This window comes from Peromyscus californicus, unplaced genomic scaffold (assembly GCF_007827085.1).
Source record: "Peromyscus californicus insignis strain IS unplaced genomic scaffold, ASM782708v3 Scaffold_9__1_contigs__length_137607984, whole genome shotgun sequence".
Classification (NCBI taxonomy): Eukaryota; Metazoa; Chordata; class Mammalia; order Rodentia; family Cricetidae; genus Peromyscus; species Peromyscus californicus.
Genome location: NW_026294617.1, coordinates 17,814,614 through 17,836,891, shown reverse-complemented (window position 1 = coordinate 17,836,891; position 22,278 = coordinate 17,814,614). Strand labels below are relative to the sequence as shown.

Genomic DNA, 22,278 nt, shown 5'->3' with positions numbered 1-22,278 from the left:
TGGGAACTTTAGGATTGTTTTCTCTAGATCTACGAAGAATGTCATTGGAATTTTTATGGAAATTGCATTGAATTTGTAGACTAAGTTTGATAATACAGCCATTTCCACAATATTAATTTTACCTACCCATGAGCATGGAAAGTCTTTCATGTGGATGGATCTTAGCAATACAGTATTGAATATAAGGGGTAGGGACAAGTTACAGAAGATTTGACACCAATTTATAAAGGTGAAAAGTAAGCAAAACTGACTATAGAATGGGAGGAAAACATGTGTGTTGGCCCTTTACAAAGCAGCAAGAATGTGGCAAATGTGCTGTGGGATCTTTGAGGTGGGAACTCAGGAAGAAGACCCCTGCTCGGATTCAATGGTGGGAAACACTTGAGTGCTGTGTTATCTGTCTTTATGGGTCAACTTGGCTGACCATAGGAGTGCCCAGATCAAACTTACTTTCCAGTGTGTTGTTGAGAGTGTTTCTGGATGAAATGAGGGGTTGACTTGGTGACTCCTTAAAATCCCCCTCCTCCCAGTGTGGTTGAGAGTCACCCAACCCACTGAAGGCCTGGGGAGAACAAAAGCAGGGAGGGTGCTCCCCCTCCTGCTTCCTGCTTGCCCCCTTGAGGTAGGACTCCCCAGCCCTTCCTCTCCGTCCCTCAGACCAGAACTTGCATTAGCAGCTCCCCTAACTCTCGGGCTTTAAACCTGGACTGAATTATTCCATAAGAGTTCCTGTCTTCAGTTTGATTCTCAGCCTTCATAAGTAGACTGAGCCAATCTCTTAAAATAAATATGAAAATATATTTCTCTAGATACATAAACACACATATATGCATGCACACACAAATACTTCCTACTTGTTCTGTTTCTCTGGAGAATCCCAATACAAAGGAGAACATGAAGGTTCATTTTTATAATCTTCATAACCTACATTCTTTATATATCCACTTTTATTTATTTTATATTTATATTTATCTATTTTTTTTTAAACACAGGGTTCAGTTATATATCCCCAACTGGCCTGAAACTCAAAATTACTGCCTCCTTGTTATAGATATTTGCCACATACTCAGGCTCATATCCAGTTTTTATATAAAATATAACACGGGTACTTGGGATGTAGCTTGGTGGGTAGTGTGCCAGCTCAGCATACCCAAAAGCCCCGGGTTTGATTCTCAGCACCTCCTAATCCAGGATAATGGCACACAGGCCTGTCATCCCAGTAGGAAGATCAGATGTTCAAGGTCATCTTTGGAAACAAGCCACCCTGGGCTACATGAGAACCTATCTCTAAAATATAATACAAAAGGAAAAAAATCCAGGGCCTTAAGTTTTGCAAGTATGGAGTATACAGAAGAACATATAAACTCAAATAACACGATCAATCCGAAATCATTACAAATGACATAAAGATCATTGTCATTTTTCCATATATGCACATTTTTCGAAATAAAGCTGTAAGCCCTTTGACATAAAAAACCTTGACAAAATAAACTTCCACATTGTTCTATATCTGCACATGATATATATTGAAGCATGTTCTTATTGGAATTGAAATACTTAAAATGAAAGAAAAGTACCTTGGACTTTACCAAGGAATACCAGGCATGCAGTAGGGGGTCACCTGAGAGTGATGGATGTAATCTGGGTGGGAAAGGTAATAGTGGCTGCAGAAAATGCCATGAAATAGCAGTTGGAAAAAGAGACTGGAAGCCTGGGCATCAAAACAATTCAGGAAAGCACAGCAGCTCATGGCTGGGTGGAAGGAGCTGGGGGAGTAGGAAGCAGGAGGGGCCTGGAGGCAGTTCAGAGCCACAGTCCACAGGAGCCAGAGAGTGACTGAAGAGGATGAACCGGGTCAGGGTGACCCCAGCTCAGGCAAGTGGAAGGACCAAGAGTGAAGGACAGGAAGGGAGCAGGTCAGGGAGGGAGTTCAGCAGGGTTGGCTTTGAGAGGTCCCTCTGCTCTTCTTGTCTGTCTCCTTCCTCTCCTCTGGAATTGGTGCTGTGTGAGGAGCTCCCTAACAAACCAGCCTCTCTGTGACTCCACACTCAGAGGTAGTCCTCCAAGCCCTCAGCATGGCACCTGTGTGAGAGGCAAAGACCCTTGCTCAGGTTGTAGAACTTCCTTTCCCTTCTCATGAAATTATTCATGGTTCTTCATGTTTTGGGTTTTTGTTGCTGTTGTTTTCAGATAAAAAACAACTTTAAGAATATTTTTTATAATTAAAAAATGAAAACATCAAGAATATTCAATTGGTCAACAATAGCAGCGAACACACTGCTGCCATCCCACCTAGTAAAAACCTTTAAGTCAGCTCGGAGTCCTGACTGTAAGTGTGTGACACAGTGTACGGGAACACCTTGGGGAGGGAAGTGTTTCTCAGGATGTTTATCTTCATTCTGTCAGTAAATGGAGGAGCAGAATTTCTAGCTTTGAGTACATTTTTATTTTAATTTTATAAACTTTATTACTCTTATACCTGCCAATAAGTGAAATATCAACACACCAAAATTAGCTAGACCCAACGTCTGTACAACCCAATGAACAGTTAGAATAGGCATTTGGAATGGAAGCTGCGGCATCTCCCATTAAGTTTTACACTTTCATTGTTGAATATATTTTATGCACTTATCCACCAACAAAAACAAACCTATGACAGAATTAGAACTAGAAAACTAATTAGCTTTCCGACATCCTCTTTCATGACTCATGTCCATTTCCTGCACCGTCCTTCTTCATGCCCTCATATGTAGCCCTTCTTCTTCCTTTTCCTTCATGTTATACGATACCCACATGTACATTTGTTTACACATATACCATTGGCTATTTACTTTAAATGAATGTCAGTAAAGTCATTTAAATCTAACAGACTTGTAATTATTTAAGAGTGAGTATGATGGTAAAAAGTCATCCTTTTAAATTTTATTTCCATGTATTGTGCAATATTGTGAGAACAACATGATCTGAGTTATTTTTCACAAAAATATTGTCTGACAAAATCATTCATTGGTTATAACATATGTATTTTTATTTTAATAGAAAAATTAGGTGATGGACTAGGACTCAGTAGGTAGGGTGCTTGCTTTATATGTATGAAGTCTTGAGTTTGATCCCCAGCACTGTATAAAACCAGATGTGGTGGTGCACAAAAAAAAAAAAAGAAAAAAAAAAAAAAAGAAAAAACCAGTGTGGTGAATCCCAGCACTCAGTAGATGTAGCTAGGAGAATCAGAAGTTCAGGTCATCCTCAGCTACACAGAGAGTGTGATGCTAGCCTGGGCTACATGAGACCTTATCCTGTAATGGATCTATTATACTGCACAGACTGACTCTGAACTCATAATCTTCAAACGCTAGAGTGCCAGGATTGCAGGTATGCACCACTGTGCTTGGCTTTCATATAAATTATTTTTAGGCTTTGTGGGGGGGGGGGCTGATGGTAAGTGTGGCGCTTATGTGCTGTATGCTCTTGGATGTTTATGGGCGCGCTTGCCTGCATGCACATAGAGGCCAGAGGAGAACAGCAGATGTCCTACTCTGTCACTATGTGCCTCACTGAACCTGGAGGCAGGCTGGTGGCCAGCAAGACCCGGTGGTTCTCCTGTGCCCAACCTCACCCCCATAATCCCTTCATTTCAGGCCCTATGGACACTGGGATCCATGATCATACTAGTGCAGTAAGGGCTTTTACCCACTGCACTGGCTACTTTTACGTCAACTTGACACAAGCTGGAGTTATCGGAAAGGAGACCTCATTGAGAAAAATTTTACTGTAAGACCCAGCTGTAAGGCATTTTCTTAATTAGTGACTGATGTGGGAGGGCCCAGACCATTGCGGGTTGTGCCATCCCTGGGCTGGTGGTCCTGGGTTCTATAAGAAAGCAGACTGAGCAAGGCCTGAGGAACAAGCCAGTAAGCAGCACCCTCCATGGCCTCTGCATCAGCTCCTGCCTCCAAATTCCTGCCCTGTTTGAGTTCCTGTCCTGACTTCCTTCAATGATGAACTACAATGTAGAAGTGTAAGCCAAATAAACCCTTCCCTCCCCACCTTGTTTTTTGGTCATGATGTTACATTCCACTAACAGAAACCCTAACTAAGACCTACACTAAATTATTTCTCCAGCCCCATTTTTATTTTTATTAGATTTTTAATAGATTTTAATTTTTTTAAATAGTTATTTTTTAATAGATTTCTTTTTGTTTCAGTGTGCAGCTGTTATTGTTTTTCTTTGAGCAACCTTATTTGTTTTGTCTCCATGAAGAATTATTTGGAACTTTTTGGTTAAATCAATGAGAAAAACACACTTCAGCAGTCTTTGTAGGAATCTAGTTTCTAATCTGGATATTAATTTACTGGAGGAAACAACGGAAGGAGTGATTCAATAGAAAGGAGGAAAACTAGAATTTTCATCAAAAATTCACGTTTCTCCACAGCCCTTGTGAATTAGGTAAGTATGCGAGGAAATATTTACCCTACCTCATTCTCACTTACCCGGCCTGAGGAAATATCATAAAGACCCTGTTATCACTTTTATTGAACCACTTTTTAAATTTATCCTGTGCTTAAGTCACCTCTGGGGGAGAAAATGCACATTTTCACATGTGGTTTTGAAAACCATTTTGAAGGAAATGTGTGAAAATTTATATAGCATAATGGGATAATATGATTCAACAGTTATTCTGTTACCTATCCACAGACGATTCTTAGGAAAAATTAAAGCATCATTTTCTGATATTAAATGTAAGAAACACTGCTTTTCCATTGTTGCTGACAGACATTGTTAAAATGAGGGTGAGCTCGCTCAGTCAATGTCTGTCCTTATTTAAATTTAGGGGAGACCCCTGTGTGCAATCCTCTGGGTTTTGCCACTTCACAGGCTGGCATGCAGCATCGTGCCCTGATGTGCACGCATATCTGTGTAGCCCTTGAGAAATACCCACTGGCTGAACCAGTTTACTCTACTCTCTTCTATAGCTGAGCAACAGAGTAAAAAGATGTCATTTTCCCTCCCCCAGCAGGAGTTAGGTAAAGGAGAGCTTTACAGCCTAGGTCGATATTAAAGTCTCGGGGCTTAAACAGCAGAGGCACAATAACAATCACTTACAGGTTAGTGGAGTGGCTTGTCATCAAAGCCAGGGGACTCCAAAAATGGTGCTTCACTAAGATACTGACACTGAGCCCAAGAATGGGGTTATTCAGAAATGATGAGGTCACTGGAGAAACATGAGGTTTAGTACAAACGGGAAAGGAAAAGCATAGGCCTGTTAGGTTCCTTCTGGATAAGATTAAAAGTGATCCCCAGGATAACTATCCATTTAATTAACTGCTCACTGCTCACTGCAGCTTCTCCTTCTACCTCATTGTGTTGCCACTTTTTTGATGTTTTAACTTTCTTTCTTTCCTCCTCCTCCTCCTCCTCCTCCTCCTCCTCCTCCTCCTCCTCGCTATCTTCCTCCTCTCTCCCTCCCTCCCTCCCTCCTTCCCTCCCCCTTTCTCTCTTTCCCTCCCTCCCCCCTCCCTCTCCTCTCATGTAGCCCAGACCTCTAATTCAATATATAGATCCAGATGACCTTAAACGCTGATCCTCCTGCCTCCATTTCCCGAGTTTTGGGATTATAGGCCCACAGCAGTATGCCTAGTTTTATGGAATGCTGGAGAGCAAACCCAGGGATTCATGGAGGGCAGGTAAGCACTCTGCCAACTGAGCGACATACATCCCTAGACTTGTTTTATGATTTTATGTTTGCTTTTCAGTTGTGTGGTGGTGGTGGTGGTGGTGGTGGTGGTGGTGGTGGTGGTGGTGGAGGTAGTGGCAGAGGGAATGGTGGTGGCAGTGGTGGCGGTGGTGGCATGTACCTGTGGATGCCAGAAGAGCACACCAGATCCTGTAGAACTAAACCTACAGGCAGCCATGAGCCTCCAGATATGAGTGCTAGGAACCAAACCAGTGTTCGGCAAAGAGCAGTGCATGCTCTCAACTGCTGAGCAACCTCTCTAGTTATTAATATTTTATAGTTGTATTTTACACACAAATTTTCCAACATGTACCTGGAAGTTCCTTGAGAGGAAAAATTGTCCTTTTAAAATATCTTCCTGGGCCGGGAGAGAAGGCTCAGTCAATACAGTGCTTGACTGACACCAATGAGGACCTGAGTTCAATCCCCGAGATCCATGGAAAATAGCCAGGCATGGAAGCATGCAATACACATGCAGAGGAGCTGGACCCAGGTGGATCCTGGAGCCTGCTGGAGAGCTTCAGGTCAGTGAAAGATTCTGTCTCCAAAAACGAGCCAGACAGCATCCTGAGTAAAGACAGTTGAGGCTATCCTCTCATGTTCACAAACACCCATGTGCACAGGCACACCGCAGAACATAGGTGCACACACACACACACACACACACACACACACACACACACACACACAACTGAAAAATAAAGTATTTCTCTGTATATCTCTCACTAGGTTGACATTAAATATTGGTCGTTTGGGTAATGAAATGAAACAAAAGCTAATTGTAATTTGAGAAATTGAACTTCAAAAAGTATTCTATTTACAGAAACAAAAGATAACTACTGTAAAAAATTTGAAAATCACAGAAAAACTATAGGAAAGCTTTTCAAGTCTTCAAAAACCCTGACATCCCTCTCTTTCCTGGTACCAGAAGAGTATACATGACCTTACTGTCCTTTTGTTATTTGTTTACAGCAACAGTTCTCAACCTGTGGGTTGTGGCCCCCACAGGGGTCACATATCAGACATTTACATTGCAATTCATAACAGTAGCAAAATTACAGTTACGAAGTAGCAACGAAATAATTTTATAGTTGGGGTCACCACAGCATGAGCAACCATATTATAGGGTCGCAGCGTTAGGAAGGTTGGGAACCACTGGTCTACAGGGAAAATGACAAGGTGTTCATGAAGCCCACACTGTTGTGCTTAATGGCACCTTGACCTCACCACATCTAGACCTATTCTTCTGTAATGTGTCTCCTCCGTCAGTGTAGCATTCTGTTGCATGGGAATACCATGAATCCCACTAAACACCATTATATTGCTTCTATTATCTATTATAAATTATTCTTCTGTGAATATTCATGTCTGGATCATATCCAGTACACATCATAATTAGTAATTAATCAAGTGTTTTCTCTAATAGAAGGAAGATATTTGATTAACAGGAAGCAAAAATTAGAACTAATATTTTTTACAATCATGTATTGTATATGTTACATTTCCTTGTGGAAAAATTACTAGTCCCCTGAGTTCTGAAGTATGACTGAGAAATAAGATACTGAGATTTTATGGGAATAAATATATGCATTAGTCAACTGACTGATTTGTTTTCTAAGCATATAACACGGTTATAGAAAATCACAGTCTTAAATCATTTCACAATGGAGTAAACAAAAAGCTTAGCATTTATTATCTACATAATTTAACATATCTCACTGAGTTACTAGGAAGAAATATGGGAAGAATATTTGGTGACCCACGAAAGTCTGCAGGCAAGAGCATTCTGGACAAATCCTATAAATACTTATTCCTCAGCTACATCGTCACTGATGAGCTTTAGTCTCAGCTCTGCCACATGCAGAAGTCTAGGTGGCTTTTCCAACTCAAGCATCACAGATGATGATTATATACTCAATCATGAGGTGCGAGGCTGTGGCCATCTGTTATGGGACAGCATCAGCTTTCCAATAATTCCATCATCTAAACAAATGATGGAAATCCTCAAAACTAGCTCAGAACCTGTCATTAAAATGAATCGGGTCATGGGCTAAGTGTTCCTACTCCTTTTCATTGGTGAGGTGTTTTGGTAGCTAGTAATATATTTTTGAACACCAAATGTTTTATAGGTGATAATACATCACATGATCAATAAGTAAAGGCTGGGAGGACCACTAATAGCATTGTCTGTCTGTACCAAATCTGATCCCTAGCTCCCAGAATAGCTTCTCATGGGCATTTGGACCAAAAAATATGAATAATAAAGAAAGTAGTAAAAGAAATAAAATGGATATAGACCATGGGGTGGAAAGATTGACAAAGAATCTAAGACTTCTGCTCTAAAGAAGTGTTCTCAGGTATTAAAACTATAATCCAGACCAGACCTGTGGTGAACACCCTTAGGTGGAGCTCTGAGTTCAAAACCAGTCTGACCTACAGAGGAAGTTCCAGGCCACCCAAGGTTTCATAGTCAGACCCTGTCTCAAAAAGAAGCAAATAAAAAATAACTCTAATTCAGCCTGCCTATAAATCATCCAATTATTGCTTAACAAGGCCCTGAAGACTATCTGTCCAAAGGATGATGCTTAAACAAGACATTTAAGAAACACCATGGTCCATGCCATCAACACCAACTCCACTACACTACAATGCTCACCACTTTATCCCATTACCTATGATAAAGCAGTATTTTTGACTAAATTCTCAAATGACTTATTGAATACTCATCTTTATCCTAAAAAAAAAAGACACCTAAAAGAAAAACTAATATGTGAAAACAATAGTGGTCGCCTAGAAAGAACACACATGTTTGTGCATGTTCATCTGTGCCCACATAGAGCTGACCTGCTTATTCCCCCATCACCCTCCACTCCATTGTTTATGTGACACGGGTCAGGAAGCATAGAAAGCCACTTGCTATTCTTGGCCCTTCTTTACTATTACACCAGGCAATGTCATGCTGGGTTTTCCTGTGGGCCCAGCTGTGCACAGAGAGCATCGTACGGTGACATTAGTTTTGTCAAGTGAATATAAGGCGGAGAAGTGGGGCACAAGAGGACCTGCATTATTTGGAGAACAGTTATGATGATTTGGAATTTGAGCTGGGTAAGAGGCATATGGAACAGAAGGGCAAAGTGACAGGTTAGAGGTTCTGGGAAGATGGAGCATTGCTAGAATTATGCTACTAGAGGGAGTGACAGCAGCAGTGTTGGGTGGTAAGGTCAGGGTGAAGTGCAGGAAATTGAGATCATGAAGGAGTCAAATTCCAGGATATGATCAAACAGCAATGGCTGAGGTACAGCGTAGAATGGGATGGATGGAAAGGATTCAGGAAACAGAGGCTGAGAGAATGGAAAGATCATATGCATTTCCTGCATTTGTGTACATCAGGGTTAACCTGCGCAGAGACCAAATCCTTGATGATCAATGAAGCAAAATTGCTAAAGAGAGTAACAGAACTGGGGACAACCATCAGAGAGCAATTAGGAATATCTTGGAGATGGACAGATTACGGCAACAAGGATGTGTAGCTAGAGTTTTCCTGCCTGGCCCACAGTCAGGACAAATCTCTCTCACCTGCCAGTCCCACAGCCACTCAGACCCGATCAAGTAAACACAGAGACTTATATTGGTTACAAACTGTATGGCCGTGGCAGGCTTCTTGCTAACTGTTCTTACGGCTTAAATTAATCCATTTCCATTAATCTATACCTTGCCACATGGCTCGTTGCTTACCGGCATCTTTACATGCTGTTTCTCATCATGGTGGCTGGCAGTGTCTCTCTCACCCAGCTTCCTGTTCTCTCAATTCTCCTCTCTGTTAGTCCCGCCTATACTTCCTGCCTGGACACTGACCAACCAGTGATTTATTCATTGACCAATCAGCAACACATTTGACATACAGACCATCCCACAGCAAGGATGAGTTTGTTAGACCAGTGGGCATTGATGTCAAAGCTGGTGACAAGGGAAGAGGAGGAGCCTGAAGCAAGAGGACCCAGGATAGGGAACTTTCCAAAGAAGCTGAAGCTGAGGCAGGTTGTGCTGATGATGGATGCTGAGCTCCAGATAAAACAACTGCAGAGATCCTGAAGTTCTGTAAAGAACATGTGGGAGGTGAAGGGTGTGATAGTCAATCCTCACTGCCAATTTAATTGGATTGAGAGATGCCTAGGAGATTAATAACACACACCCTTGGACGTGTTTATGACGGTATTTTATTTCCAGAGATGACTCAGCCATGAGGGTACTGGTGGAATGGGTAATTAATCTTTTGATGGATTCACAATATGGTATTGTTGAGAGCAGTGAGAGATGTAAGAAGGTGAAAGCAATCACACTGTTTTGTGTATTAATAATAAGCAATGGTAGAAGAGTATCTGGTGCGACCAATGATGGTGATGGTGTACATGGTGGTGGTGGTGATGGAGATGATGAAGACAACAGTAGTGATGATAAAAATGATGATGGTGGTGGTGATGCTGCTTCTGCTACTGCTGCTTCTGATGCTGATAGATGATGATAGTGGTGATTTGAGGCTATGGGACATAAAACACATACTCTTATCAGATCTTCCTAGAATGATACACTACAGATTTCCTGTAGTCAGATCCTTTAATTCTTCACCACATTACTATCTTGGTTTTTTTTTTTTTTTTCTTCCTGAGACAGGGTTTCTCTGTATAGCCCTGGCTGTGCTGGAACTCGCTCTGTAGACCAGGCTCAAACTCAGAGATCTGCCTGCCTCTGCCTCCTGAGTGCTTGGACTAAAGATGTGTACCACCACGTCTGGCTCTATCTCTGAATTTGTTTTGTTTTGTTTTTTGAGACAGGGTTTCTCTGTGTAATTTTGGTACCTGTTCTGGACTCGCTCTGTAGACCAGGCTGGCCTCGAACTCACAGAGATCCACCTAGCTCTGCCTCCCGAGTGCTGGGATTAAAGGCATGCGCCACCACCCGGCCTTCTTGGGGATTTTTAATTCCCATAGGTACTGGTAATGTTTTTCTCCCTGTGTCTAAGTCAGTTTTGTAATCTGCACTTATAGAAAATGGGTTCTGAATGCAGATCTAAATCCATGAATCAAATCTTCTTATAAATTTCCTAAGAAATTAATCCAGTTAAACTTCCATATCCCCCCCCCCAACTGTCCCAGTCCATAAATCCTCAGCACACTGTTGCTATTCATGGCCCACTTTTATTATTTCTCCTGAGTCAATTCACTTCTAGATATTGGCTTGTTGCTGAGTTATCTTCAGAGCTGTCTGGGTTTTAATGCATTTGGCCACAGTATGCATCATGTTTCTAGCCAAGGATGAGCTGATTATTTTGAATGAGGTATTATGGTGGCAGAGGCTCTTCAATGCGTTTTTGGTTAAAATCCACCTGTGAGTCACTAATCTGACTTTGCATGAAAATTGGAGTCATTTATGGTTTGGGAGCCTGCCACCTTCTTAGAGTTGTGTGTGAAGCTTCTCTCCCCTTGGGATGTTGGAGCTGAAAGCTGCTGGCTAAACAGGGGTGCGTGAGGGTGGGGTGGAAGCTGGGGGGTGTCCTCAACAAACAAAAATACCCTACTGAAATGATGGGTTTTGTTGTTGTTGTTTGAGCCAAGGCTGATAATAACTTTTACAAGAAATGCTTTGGTGCATAAGAATTGCTTGTTCGACTTGGATTCTGAGTCTTTTATTGTTCCTAGGCTCTCACAAGTGCTGCCTTCCCTAGGTGTCAACAGAATCCACCAGACACAACTCCTTCTCCTGAGTAAATCACTGGGCTAAGATTCAAAACTTCTACTTTCCAATTATAATTCTGACTATTCTCCTGTGTTGTAGTCAAAGCTAAATCTATTGCATGCCAAAATATATAACCTGTCTCCTCTCTGGTTTACTGTAAAAGATCCCATCGCCCTCTGCACTCCTAAGTACAATGAACTCTCTGACGGAGTTGTAGCCAAAGCTTGAATTGAAGGAACGCAAGTTTCAGTGAGGATTGGAATGTTCACTAAACTGGCTATTTGCGTGTCCAATTAGATGTCCCCAGTCCTCACACATACAGGTGGTACTGCAGGGCCAAGCTTTCCAGGAGCCTGCATAGATGTCATTTAAAGTTCCATCAAGGACAGACACCACAACTTCTTTAAAAGACAGTTACAGACTACCCATGAATTACCATGGAAACAACTCTGACATATTTTGTACTGACATCTAAACCTCTTCTAAGAAAGTATTTGATGCATTTTATAGCTTTAAAAAGTATTATATTTCGTTCATTCATTCATTCACTATGTGCATACACAGTGGCATACAGGCAGAGGTCAGGGGACTATCTCAGCTCTCTCCTTCCACATGTGGATTCCAGGGATTAAACTCAAGTCAAGCTTGGTGGCAAGTGCTTTTTTTACCTGCTGAGACCTCTAGGACTCAATGCATTTTAAAAGATATATAGAGGCAAACAAAGGCACATTTAAAAGTAATACATAATGAAGATGTATATCTTGGAAATTAAACTGGATCAGAGATTCAAACATTGTCAGGTGATGAGACTGAGTGTCCTTGAAGATATCTCAGCCCCACACAGTCCATAATGTTCTGCATCCTACAGTCTTCTTCTCTGGTTCTTTTTCCCTTAGAACCTTTAAAGGCTGATAATTTCACAATGGAAGTGTTCACAGTTGAGTTACATCTTTGTATGTTGTATGAATGTGTGACTTTAATCTCTAAGCTTTATTTTACTTTCAATTACGTGTATATGTATTTATGTGTCTGGGGGTAGTATGTGCACATGTGTGCAGGTGCCCTTGGCTGCCAGAAGAGAACATCAGATCTCCTGGACATGGAGTTTCAGGTGGTTGTGAGCTGTCCAACAAAGGTACTGGAAACTGAACTCAGGTCTTTCTCAAGAGCAGTATGTCCTCTTAACCACTCAGCCATCTCTCTAGCCCTGTGATTTTAATTTTTAAGCAAAATTGGCATTAAAGGAAGCACTGAGATCCTGTGTAGGTGTTTCATCCATCTTTAAGGTAATTTATTCCATGTAAACACAGGGAGAAGTAGAGCACATTTTCCCTTTTCTCTCCTGTTTGTCGTTTTTTCCTCTACTTTGGCCTCAAGTTAAGAGTTACAGGATAAAGGCATAACATAGGAAGACCAAAAATAGTAGCAAGGAAATGCTGTCCTTTGATTACCCTAAGTGAGGCAGGCTCCACTTTCCCTTCCCTAAAGCTGTGCTGCTCAGACTGGCGGAGTCTTGAAATTGTGTTTGCACCTGCCACAGTGAACAGCTACTCATTCTTTTAAGCACAAGTAGGCAACCTGCTTAACATTTGGAGACAAGAAGGTCACCCTGATCCCATCACAGAGCAAGTCAGGGCTGAGATGGAGACTGTGTTGTTTGGGGGTTGTAAAAGACCTTTGTGAAGCTTAGAATGAATGTGACACAAAACGTCTGCATAGATCATAAAAACAGATTACACTTGAGTTTTTTAAGTGAAATGTCTATTATTAGGAGAATGGTGTTGTTGGAATTCCTAAAATGATCTTATAATAAAAAAACCCAGAGCCAGATATTGGGATAAATGCTGAAAGATCAGAGAGACAAAGGAACAAGCCACTGCCACATCTCACCTCTAGGACTCCTGAGCCTGACCTCGTGCCTTATCTACCTTTCTCCACTCATTCATTAAAGGCATATGTGCTTCCCAAGGGATTAAAGGTGTGTGCCACCACTGCCTGGCCTCTATGTTTAATCTAGTGGCTTGTTCTGTTCTTCAGGCAAATTTTATTAGGGTACACAATATATCACCACAAAATGGGGCTTGGGTAGGATGAATAAGCCAAAGAACTATTCCATAGGGCTGAAAAGACTGAGTCCCTCTGTCCCCACAGCCTCTCCTCCCAACAGGTGACTTGGTGACTTACAGGATCTGCCTCTGCCTGTGTGTAAATGATTGGAACATTCACTCGCCCTCAAGGAAGGACAAATATAACTTTGAGGAACATGTCTTTAAATAGCTTTTGGGAGAAGGTCGGCAGGGATCGCAGGGCTTAGGATGAAGTAGAGTTGTTTTTAACCTTTCCAAAAATAAAGGCTGGCAGGACTTGCTTTCTGAATGTTCACACTGAGTGGGGTCAAGAAATGAATGCTAAGGTTTTACCCACTTTTTCTCCAAACACAATAGCTTTAGAAAGCCTGTCTTAGTGAGTGGCTTTTGAGTCGGCATCCTTCAGATCATCAGTAAAGCGCTGTGATACTCATCAAGTGTATCTTATGGGGTAGAGAGCACTGATTCCTTTGAGCACTGATTTCACATTTTAAAGAATGTATTACTAAGTATGCAGAAGAGTCCTTGGGTATAGAGAAATGGATTAATAATGGGTCCAGCCATGTGGGAAAGTTATGACAAGCCCTCTATGAACCTCATTTATTCTTGTGGAGTTGTGCTCTGTGGAAGGTAGTGGGTTTTTCATCTGTAAAATTTAATAATCCTCCAGCGCTATAAAGAGTCTGGATTCCCCCTTGCTTGTAAGCTAATGAGGGGTCACTCACAACTTCTCAGTTAGTGGCACAAAGATCAAAGCTCCCAGGCCAGAGATGAAGGACAACTATTTTTTGTAGCAACAGCATCAGCAACTGGGCCCAGAGGAGCTCTGCACATGGAGCAGATGGCACTTGACTTCATTTTAACACACAGCTAGTATTTCTACTGTATGGATGGTTTACTACAACTTTTGAAAAATATAAACCCTTTAGGTATTTATACATGTGAGTGTACAACTGTGTAAGACAGTTCTGCTTTAGCAGCTAAGAATGGCCTGCCTTAAGGAGGAGCAATTCAGACCAATGGGGATGCAGAGACCACTGTGAAGCATGAAGCACTCTGGAACAGAGATGACCTGAGAGGCAGCTCTGTGGGAGGACTGAAGCAATATGATATCAGGGAAAGTGGGTACCAAAAAAATAGCGAAAGATGGAGAGGAAGCGTAGGAGACACACCCAGGAGGAGATTCTGCACCTTTTCGGTTGCCTTCCCCATCGAGGGAAAAACAGTGTCTCTCCGCTCCTCACTTCTAAATCTCTTTGCCTTGCACATTTGTCCAATATCTGCTGTTCCATCTGCTCTCGTTGTGGCTATTTGTCACCATTTTTTGAACACTCACCAGCTGCAGCTTTATGATTACACCAGTGTGGTAAGGCCACACAGGACATGGACTGACTCCTTGGGTCTCCTTGGCCTGTCAGGACATAGAGCCCAGTATGGATAACAGGCAAGAGGACAACATAAAAATGCACCAAGCTGTGGCTGGAGCTTAGGGAAAAAGCACTGGCCACCATGCACAATGGCCTCAGTTTAATTCCCAGCACAACAAAAATAAATGTTTGGGGGGTTGTCATTTTTTTTTAAAGATAACATCTCGCTTCAACCCTAGCTGGCCTGGAACTTGCTGCATAAACCATGCTGGCCTCAAACTCACAGAGATCCATCCACCTGCCTCTGCCTCCCAGATTCGGGGAGAAAAGGCATATGCCACCGTACTCAGGCTGGTGGTTGTTGTCATTTTTAAGCCATGCATGGTAGCGTGTACAAATAATCCCAGTGCTTAGAGGGCAAACGCAGAAGGGTCAGGTGTTCAAGGCTGTCCTAAATTACAGGTGTGAAGCCAACCTGAGCTACACGAGATACTGTTTATAAACATAAATTCCAAAACAAACCAAGGGTAGAATTTAAACTTGACAGGGTGGGTCCTGGCTTGAGTACCCAGATTTTGCAATTATGTTGTCCTGAAGGTCATGTTGTTGGTTGTTTTTGCTCTTTTTACTCTTGGCTCTTTTGGGGGCCCTGCCACCCAGCTCTCAAATAAATCACACACAGAGGCTTATTCTTAATTATAAATGTCTGGCCTTAGTTTGGCTTGTTGCTAGCCAGCTTTTTTTTTAACTCTAAATGATCCTGTCTACCTTTTGCTTCTGGGCTTTTACCTTTCTCTTGCTTCTGTAAACCTTACTTTCACTCTTCTTTTTTTTTTTTTTGGTTTTTCGAGACAGGGTTTCTCTGTGTAGCTTTGCGCCTTTCCTGGAACTCACTTGGTAGCCCAGGCTGGCCTCGAACTCACAGAGATCCGTCTGGCTCTGCCTCCCGAGTGCTGGGATTAAAGGCGTGCGCCATCACCGCCCGGCTTCACTCTTAGTCTGTGACTGGCTGGATGGTTGGCCCCTACTATCCTCCTCTCCTTGATCTCTTGCTCCTTCTCCCCCCCCCAGATTTCTCCTTCTATTTATGCTTTCTGCCTGCCAGCCCCACCTATCCTTTCTCCTGCCTTGCTGTTAGCCGTTCAGCTCTTTATTAGACCATCAGGTGTTTTAGACAGGCACAGTAACACAGCTTCACAGAGTTAAACAAATGCAACATAAACAAAAGTAACACACCTTAAAATAATATCCTACAACAAGGTCACAATGGTGGATGGATAGTAGATAAAGTTTACATAGTGCCTAGGTGTGTGCCAGGCAGAGTTGGTGGCACAGTCAACATAATATTCTCACTGTACATACTATGAGAACCACTCCTGTGACAGAGACTCCTAGAGGTTGAGTAGTCTTTTCCAAGGCCACTGAGCCTTGGAATGGTGGAGGTGGGATTTGATTCCAAACCTCTGGCCTATTTTATATGCTCTTAGGTAGTTTCTTCATATGGTTACTATAAGAAGTTTAAGCTAACTGTCCTGGAAGTACAACAATCATTCATAACTTACTTCTGTAATAGAGTAAATTTTAAGTTCCAGACTTCTGACTCACAAAAAAAAAAAAAAAAATAAGCACACTTTAGGTTTGAAAACTGCTTAGGTCTATAAGAACCATAAGCACTAGTGACATACAATTTACAAGACACTGTCAATTCTGTGTAAATTAATTAGTGTCTTAGAGTTTCTATTGCTGCAATGAGACACCATGACCAAAAGTAAGTTGGGAAGGAAAGGGTTAATTTGGCTTACACTTCCACATCACTGTTCTTCATGAAAGGAAGTCAGCACAGGAACTCAAGCAGGGCAGGAACCTGAAGGCAGGAGCTGATGCAGTCACCATGGAGGGGTGCTGCTTACTGGCTTTCTCTAGCTTGCTCAGCCTGCTTTCTTATAGAACCCAGGACCATCACCCCAGGGATGGCACTACCCACAAAGTGCGGGCCCCTCCCTCATCAAGTCACTGATTAAGAACATGCCCTACAGGCTTGTCTACAGCCTGATCTTATGGAGGTGCTTTCTCAATTGAGGGTCCCTCCTCTCAGATGACTTTAGCTTGTGTCAAATTGACATAAAACTATCCAGCACAATTGGTATATAGTATGTTCAGAAATTCTGTGTTGGGGACCAATTGTTCTAACACATAGCATTCCCTAGTTTAATAGTTAGTTTATCCTGCTTTAAAAATTAGTGATGTAAAGTTACTTTTTTAAAAAAAAAAAAGCAAGGTCAATTTATGAGAGACTTCTTCTGAATGTTGAAAGACATGTGTGTTTAATGCATTATTCCAGCCGGGCGGACGCCTTTAATCCCAGCACTGGGGAGGCAGAGCCAGGCGGATCTCTGTGAGTTCGAGGCCAGCCTGGGCTACCAAGTGAGTTCCAGGAAAAGGCGCAAAGCTACACAGAGAAACCCTGTCTTGAAAAACCAAAAACCAAAACCAAAACCAAAAACAAAAACCCTTATTCCTGACTGCAATCCCTGCTCCTTGGGGAAGCTAACAGATGTGTTTTACACAACCATACAACGAAAAGAGTGGGGTTGGGGAGGAGGAATGGAAGACTTCCATGGATATTTTTTAAAAAATACATTTTAATTAAGATAGAATCACATCATTTTCCCCCTCCTTTTCTTCCCCCAACCCCTCATCTGCACCCCACTCTGAAATTGACAGACTCTTTTTCTTTATTATTGTTACTTATAATATATATGTATCCATATATGCATAAATACTATTTCCTGAATCAGTTTTTGTGGTTTGTGTGTATATGGCTTCAGGGCCATATTGTATTAAACAACCAGTAAGAGGGTTCGTCCTTGGGAGAGGCTAATTCTCTCTCTCCCGGTTGTCATTAGTTGCCTATAATAATCCTTTGCCTCGGGGCGGGACCCTGTGAAATTTCTCCACTCCCGTGACGTAGCAGAGATCTTAAAGACGGTAAAAGTGTCCACCATTGGAGCCCTTCCTGCTCTCAGAAATGCCTTCTCACTTTTCCTTGATAAATCCGTTTGCTCTCCTCATACAAGAGAAAAAAGGTACAAAATGTTCTTAGAAATCAAGGAGCAAATTTGGGAACCATCATCTGCTATTGGGTTTTTTTAAAGCACTATTTTATTTGTGATTAACAAGTTATGTTTCACTTATTCCTCAGTGGTTAAGTCTCTACTTGCAAATAGTTAGGGTTTTGAATACTGATTTTTGGTTCTCCAAAGAAGTAACAGGTTTTGAATGTACCTCTGGCAAATACGTACGTAACAGAATACGTAGACAGCTGACAGCACACATATGCAGTGGGAAGACCCTCTTCTAGAGACAACATAGGACAAAGCTGGCTTATGCCGAGAAGGGACCACATCTCCTCTTTTCTGGGAATCATTTTCTTCGAGTTCTCCTCTCCTCTGGGTTTTCGTTAAGCCCAAGGTCACAGTTCTTAAGAATAAAAAACATTAGACTCTGGCTGAGGATGTAGTTCAGTCGGTAATGTGCGTGCTTAACATGCAGCAAAACATGGGTTTGGTTCCAGTTACCTCCTAATCTGGGTGTGGTAGCACACACTTATAACCACAATACTCGGGAGCTTGAAGGAGGAGGATCAGAAAAAAAATTCAATATCAAGTTCGAGGCCAGGCTGGGCTACATGAAACCCTGAGCCCAAAACAAGATTGTTGCCTCTGATGGAATAGGTTCCTCAGACCAGATGGGTCAGCATGTATCACGGGCTGAACTGAGTCTGTGCTCCACACTCACAGGCTGAAGTTCTAAACCCCAGGGTCAGAATGTGACAGCAGTTAGAGATGGTTTTCCAAAGACAAAATGAAGCTGAAATGGGGTGACTGATTAGTTGATCCCTAATCTAATATGAACAGAGTCCCCATAAGAAGAGGAGGGTACACAGGTGCAGAGGGAGAGGCTGGTACCTCTGCTCACACTTACAACTCCTGGAATTATGAGACAATAAAATTTGGGTTTTTTAAGCCACTCCATCTTTGAAACGTTGCTATGGTAGGCCTTGGAAACAAATGCTGGGACTCCTGCATCCCAAGAGCCTTAAAAGCCAAATCGTGAACTCAATTCTTTGTGTAGTTTTAAGGAACCCATGGACTTGTTAATTCATTCAACATGTCTGTCTTTGTCCTGTGCATGCTGGACTCAGTTAAATGGCAAAGACAGAAGATGAGTTCTCAAATAGCTCAAAGTAAGAAGGAATTCACAGTTCAAACAGGAGACCAGCACACAAGGAGTTAACTTTGAGTGATGAGACTGTGGGACACAGGCAAGCAGTGGGATCTGATAGGTGATGCCACTGTGGGACACTCACAAGCACACCTTAAGGCAACCTCCAGGTCTCTAGGGACCTGAGGATGGCCATCAGAGATTGTCAGACTAAAGGTCACCTCTTACCAGCTCTTTAGGGGAAAGTAGATGAAAAGACAGTTCAGTGTTGGTAAATGACACAGATGGGGAATGGGAAAGGGACCTCAATGCCGGGTGATGGACAGGAGTTACAGAGTTAGAATGTCCATGATGCAGAGCAAGAGGAGAGGCTGGAGAATCAGGGTCAGATCACAGAAGGCTGGCATGCCAAATGTGGATTTCGAAAATGAAAGCGTGGGGAGTCACCAGAGGGTTTTTTTTTTTTTTTTAAATGGAGAAAAGTTTTGATCAGACTTGCTTTGAACATGATCTCCATCTTAGGGGAGAGGTGTGCTACAGAAAGCAGGGAGGACCTTGGGAGCCCGGCCTGCCAGAGCCAGGGCTACTGAAGTACACAAGGCAATCTCCTTTACAAGTCTTTCAAAGATGGAATCAAAGGGGTCTGGTAACTCACCTTTGGAAATTAGCACTTTCCTATGAAGTAGCGGGTGAAAGGGATTTCCAAATGTTCCCACCTTTCCTGAAGCAGAAGTCACAATAAACACCATTGCTTCCTTACATACACTTGCTCACTGCCACTGCATGGAACACAGGGCACTTAGTGGACTTCTTAAGAACTAACTTAAAGGAGCTACAGTTCTGTCCTTGTGTTTGTTTCAAGTTTGGAAAGAACTGTTTCTCCATGAAGCACAGTACTGGATAAAGGTAGAAGTGAACAAATCTCACTTCTCATTGAAGCACGGCTGTATTTCTGTGACTCTTCCGAGATGCATTGCAGAAGGCACCTGCCTGTCTGAGGTAAAAGAGAGTCTTGAATACTCAGTTCCTTGGTCTGATGGGAGCTTTCCCAGTACCTGCTTACCTGGGGTGATTCACTCAGTCTCTGGAGCCTATGGTGTCCTCATCTGTAAGAGGCATACAGGCTGATGAATAGCCAGAGACACAGGCCTCTTGCCCTGGGCACTGGGTTCCACTCCCAGCTACACTACAAACAAATAGAACTAAAATAACAAGACACCTAGGTTCCCTGATCCCTAAAATGCTCAGTGATCAAACTCTAAATCTTCCTCCCAGAAAATTGAGTGACCTTGAAATTTAAAGTGAATTCCTTTGCATTCTCAAAATAATTTAGTAGGGACCTGAGTTCCATCCATCCCCAGTCCACTCTTTATAGACTGGTAACACAAGCTGAGGGGTGGGGGTGGGGTGGGGTGGGGTGGGGGCGTGTAGGTGGATCCTTGGGCTTCCTGGCAGGCCAGCAAGCCTAGCCTAACTCAGAAGTCCTGGGACCCTCAAAAATCAGGGTGGGTAGCTCTAAGGAAGGATACCAGAGTTTGGCCTCTGGCCTCCACACACACCTACATACAGTGCACCAGGCGCTATAATTTAGAGAGGCTGAAGCCGAAGGACTGCGGTTGAGGTCTAGGCCAGCCTGTGCCAGATACTGAGTTCCTCTCCATCTTGGGCCACAGGATGAGATCTTGTCTCAAAAGAAAGAAAGAAAAACAAAACAAAACAAACTTCCTTTTTTCTGAAAAACACTTCTTGAAAAGCACAAAAACGTTAGTTAGACGCTTGACGACTTCGAGAACTAAAGCATCCCGCACATTTAGAAACTGACCCGCTGTGAGGCACTGGGGGGACTCAGGAGCCGCACTTAAACCCCTGTGGATTCGGATAAGCCTGACAACAGGGAACTAGCAATGCTTTGGAAATCCGGAGAGCTGAGCGTGCGTAAAAACCGATTGCCGGAAAACTAACAATTCGAAGACTCCTTTTCCTTCCCCAGGACTCTTGCGTCGCCAGAGGCAAGGGGGCTCTGGGTCTCCTGCAGAAAGGAGAGTGGAGGGAAGTTTCCGCTGTTTCTCAGCTCCCCACCTGCTGGTCTGTCTGATTCCTGCGCAGCGCAGTCTGCCGAGGGACTGGTTCTCCCTCCCCTCCCCTCCCTCCCTCCCTCCCTCCCCCTCCTCCCTCTCCTCGCAGGGAAACCACGCCGTCTCGCCGCGATGCTGTCGGGCCGGCAGACCGCGCGCAGCCGGCATCGCAGCCGCGGGCCCCGAGCTCCGCTGCAGGTCGCGCGCTCGGCCAGGGCGTCCCCCGCGCCGCGGCCCCCGGGGTTTGTCTCCGGGCGGCTGGGCTGTTGACTGCGGGCGGCGCCGCGCTCGGCCGCTATGTCCACCAAGGTCAGGAAGTGCCGGGAGCCCGCGAGGGTGACCTTGCCTGCGCCGGAGGAGGAGGATGGCGAGGCCGAGGGAGCGGAGCCGCAGCGTCGCCGCCGGGGCTGGAGGGGCGTCAACGGCGGGCTGGAGCCGCCCTGCCAGCGCGCGCCGCCGTCCCCGGGGCCCGACGCGTGAGTACCCGAGCGTGGCCGAGCGGGGCGGGCGGGACCCGGATCGGGACCCGGGCGGATTCGGGCTCCGCGCCCCGGTCCTGCTGAGCCGGGCCCAGCCGGGCTCACGTGCACGCACTGACCGCAGACGGCCACCGACGGCGGGGCTTGGAGAGAAAGAGAGCGGCTACCCCGACTAGGACCTCGGGGACTCGAACCCCCAGCTGCCAGGAGGTCCTGGACCCTACTGTGTGCGCACGACCCGCAGCTGCCCCGCGGCGGGTGGTGGGTCCCCTACGCCTCTCCAGCCCGCTAGGGTGGAGGGCAGGGAGCGGGGCTCAGCGGGGCACTGGTGCGGTGCGGAGTGCACAGAGTGGGGTGGAAGGCTTCCCCGATGGTGCACTCACACCCAAACCCCGAGGGCAGCGGCTGTGAGGGTCGCTTAGGAGCAGCTTGGGCGGTGGTTCCCAGTAGGCACAGGGCCGATGACTCTTGCCCTTCCCTCCAGTCCCGACTTCTTCCTTCTCCACGTTTCTGTTTTCTTCTCCCTTCCTCTGGGCAAAGTAGCAGTTGACAAGCAAGTGAGTGAGAAAGAACCGGTT

General features: G+C 44.0%; 1 protein-coding gene across 4 annotated transcripts in view; it reads left to right on the top strand.

The window, feature by feature from the left end:
- The window catches only part of Trpc3 (transient receptor potential cation channel subfamily C member 3), a 113,133-nt gene that overhangs the window by 21,740 nt on the left and 69,115 nt on the right, over positions 1–22,278 (top strand). For 2 of the 4 annotated variants that reach the window (XM_052730592.1, XM_052730591.1), the window contains exon 1: positions 21,368–21,697. The exons of 1 other annotated variant lie outside the window; for it this stretch is intronic. In XM_052730592.1, coding sequence (XP_052586552.1) covers positions 21,519–21,697 — 179 coding nt within the window. In that variant the 5' untranslated portion in view covers positions 21,368–21,518. Of the gene's footprint in view, positions 1–21,367; positions 21,698–22,278 lie in introns of those variants that run through there. One more of the 4 variants, XM_052730595.1, reaches the window with a different exon arrangement.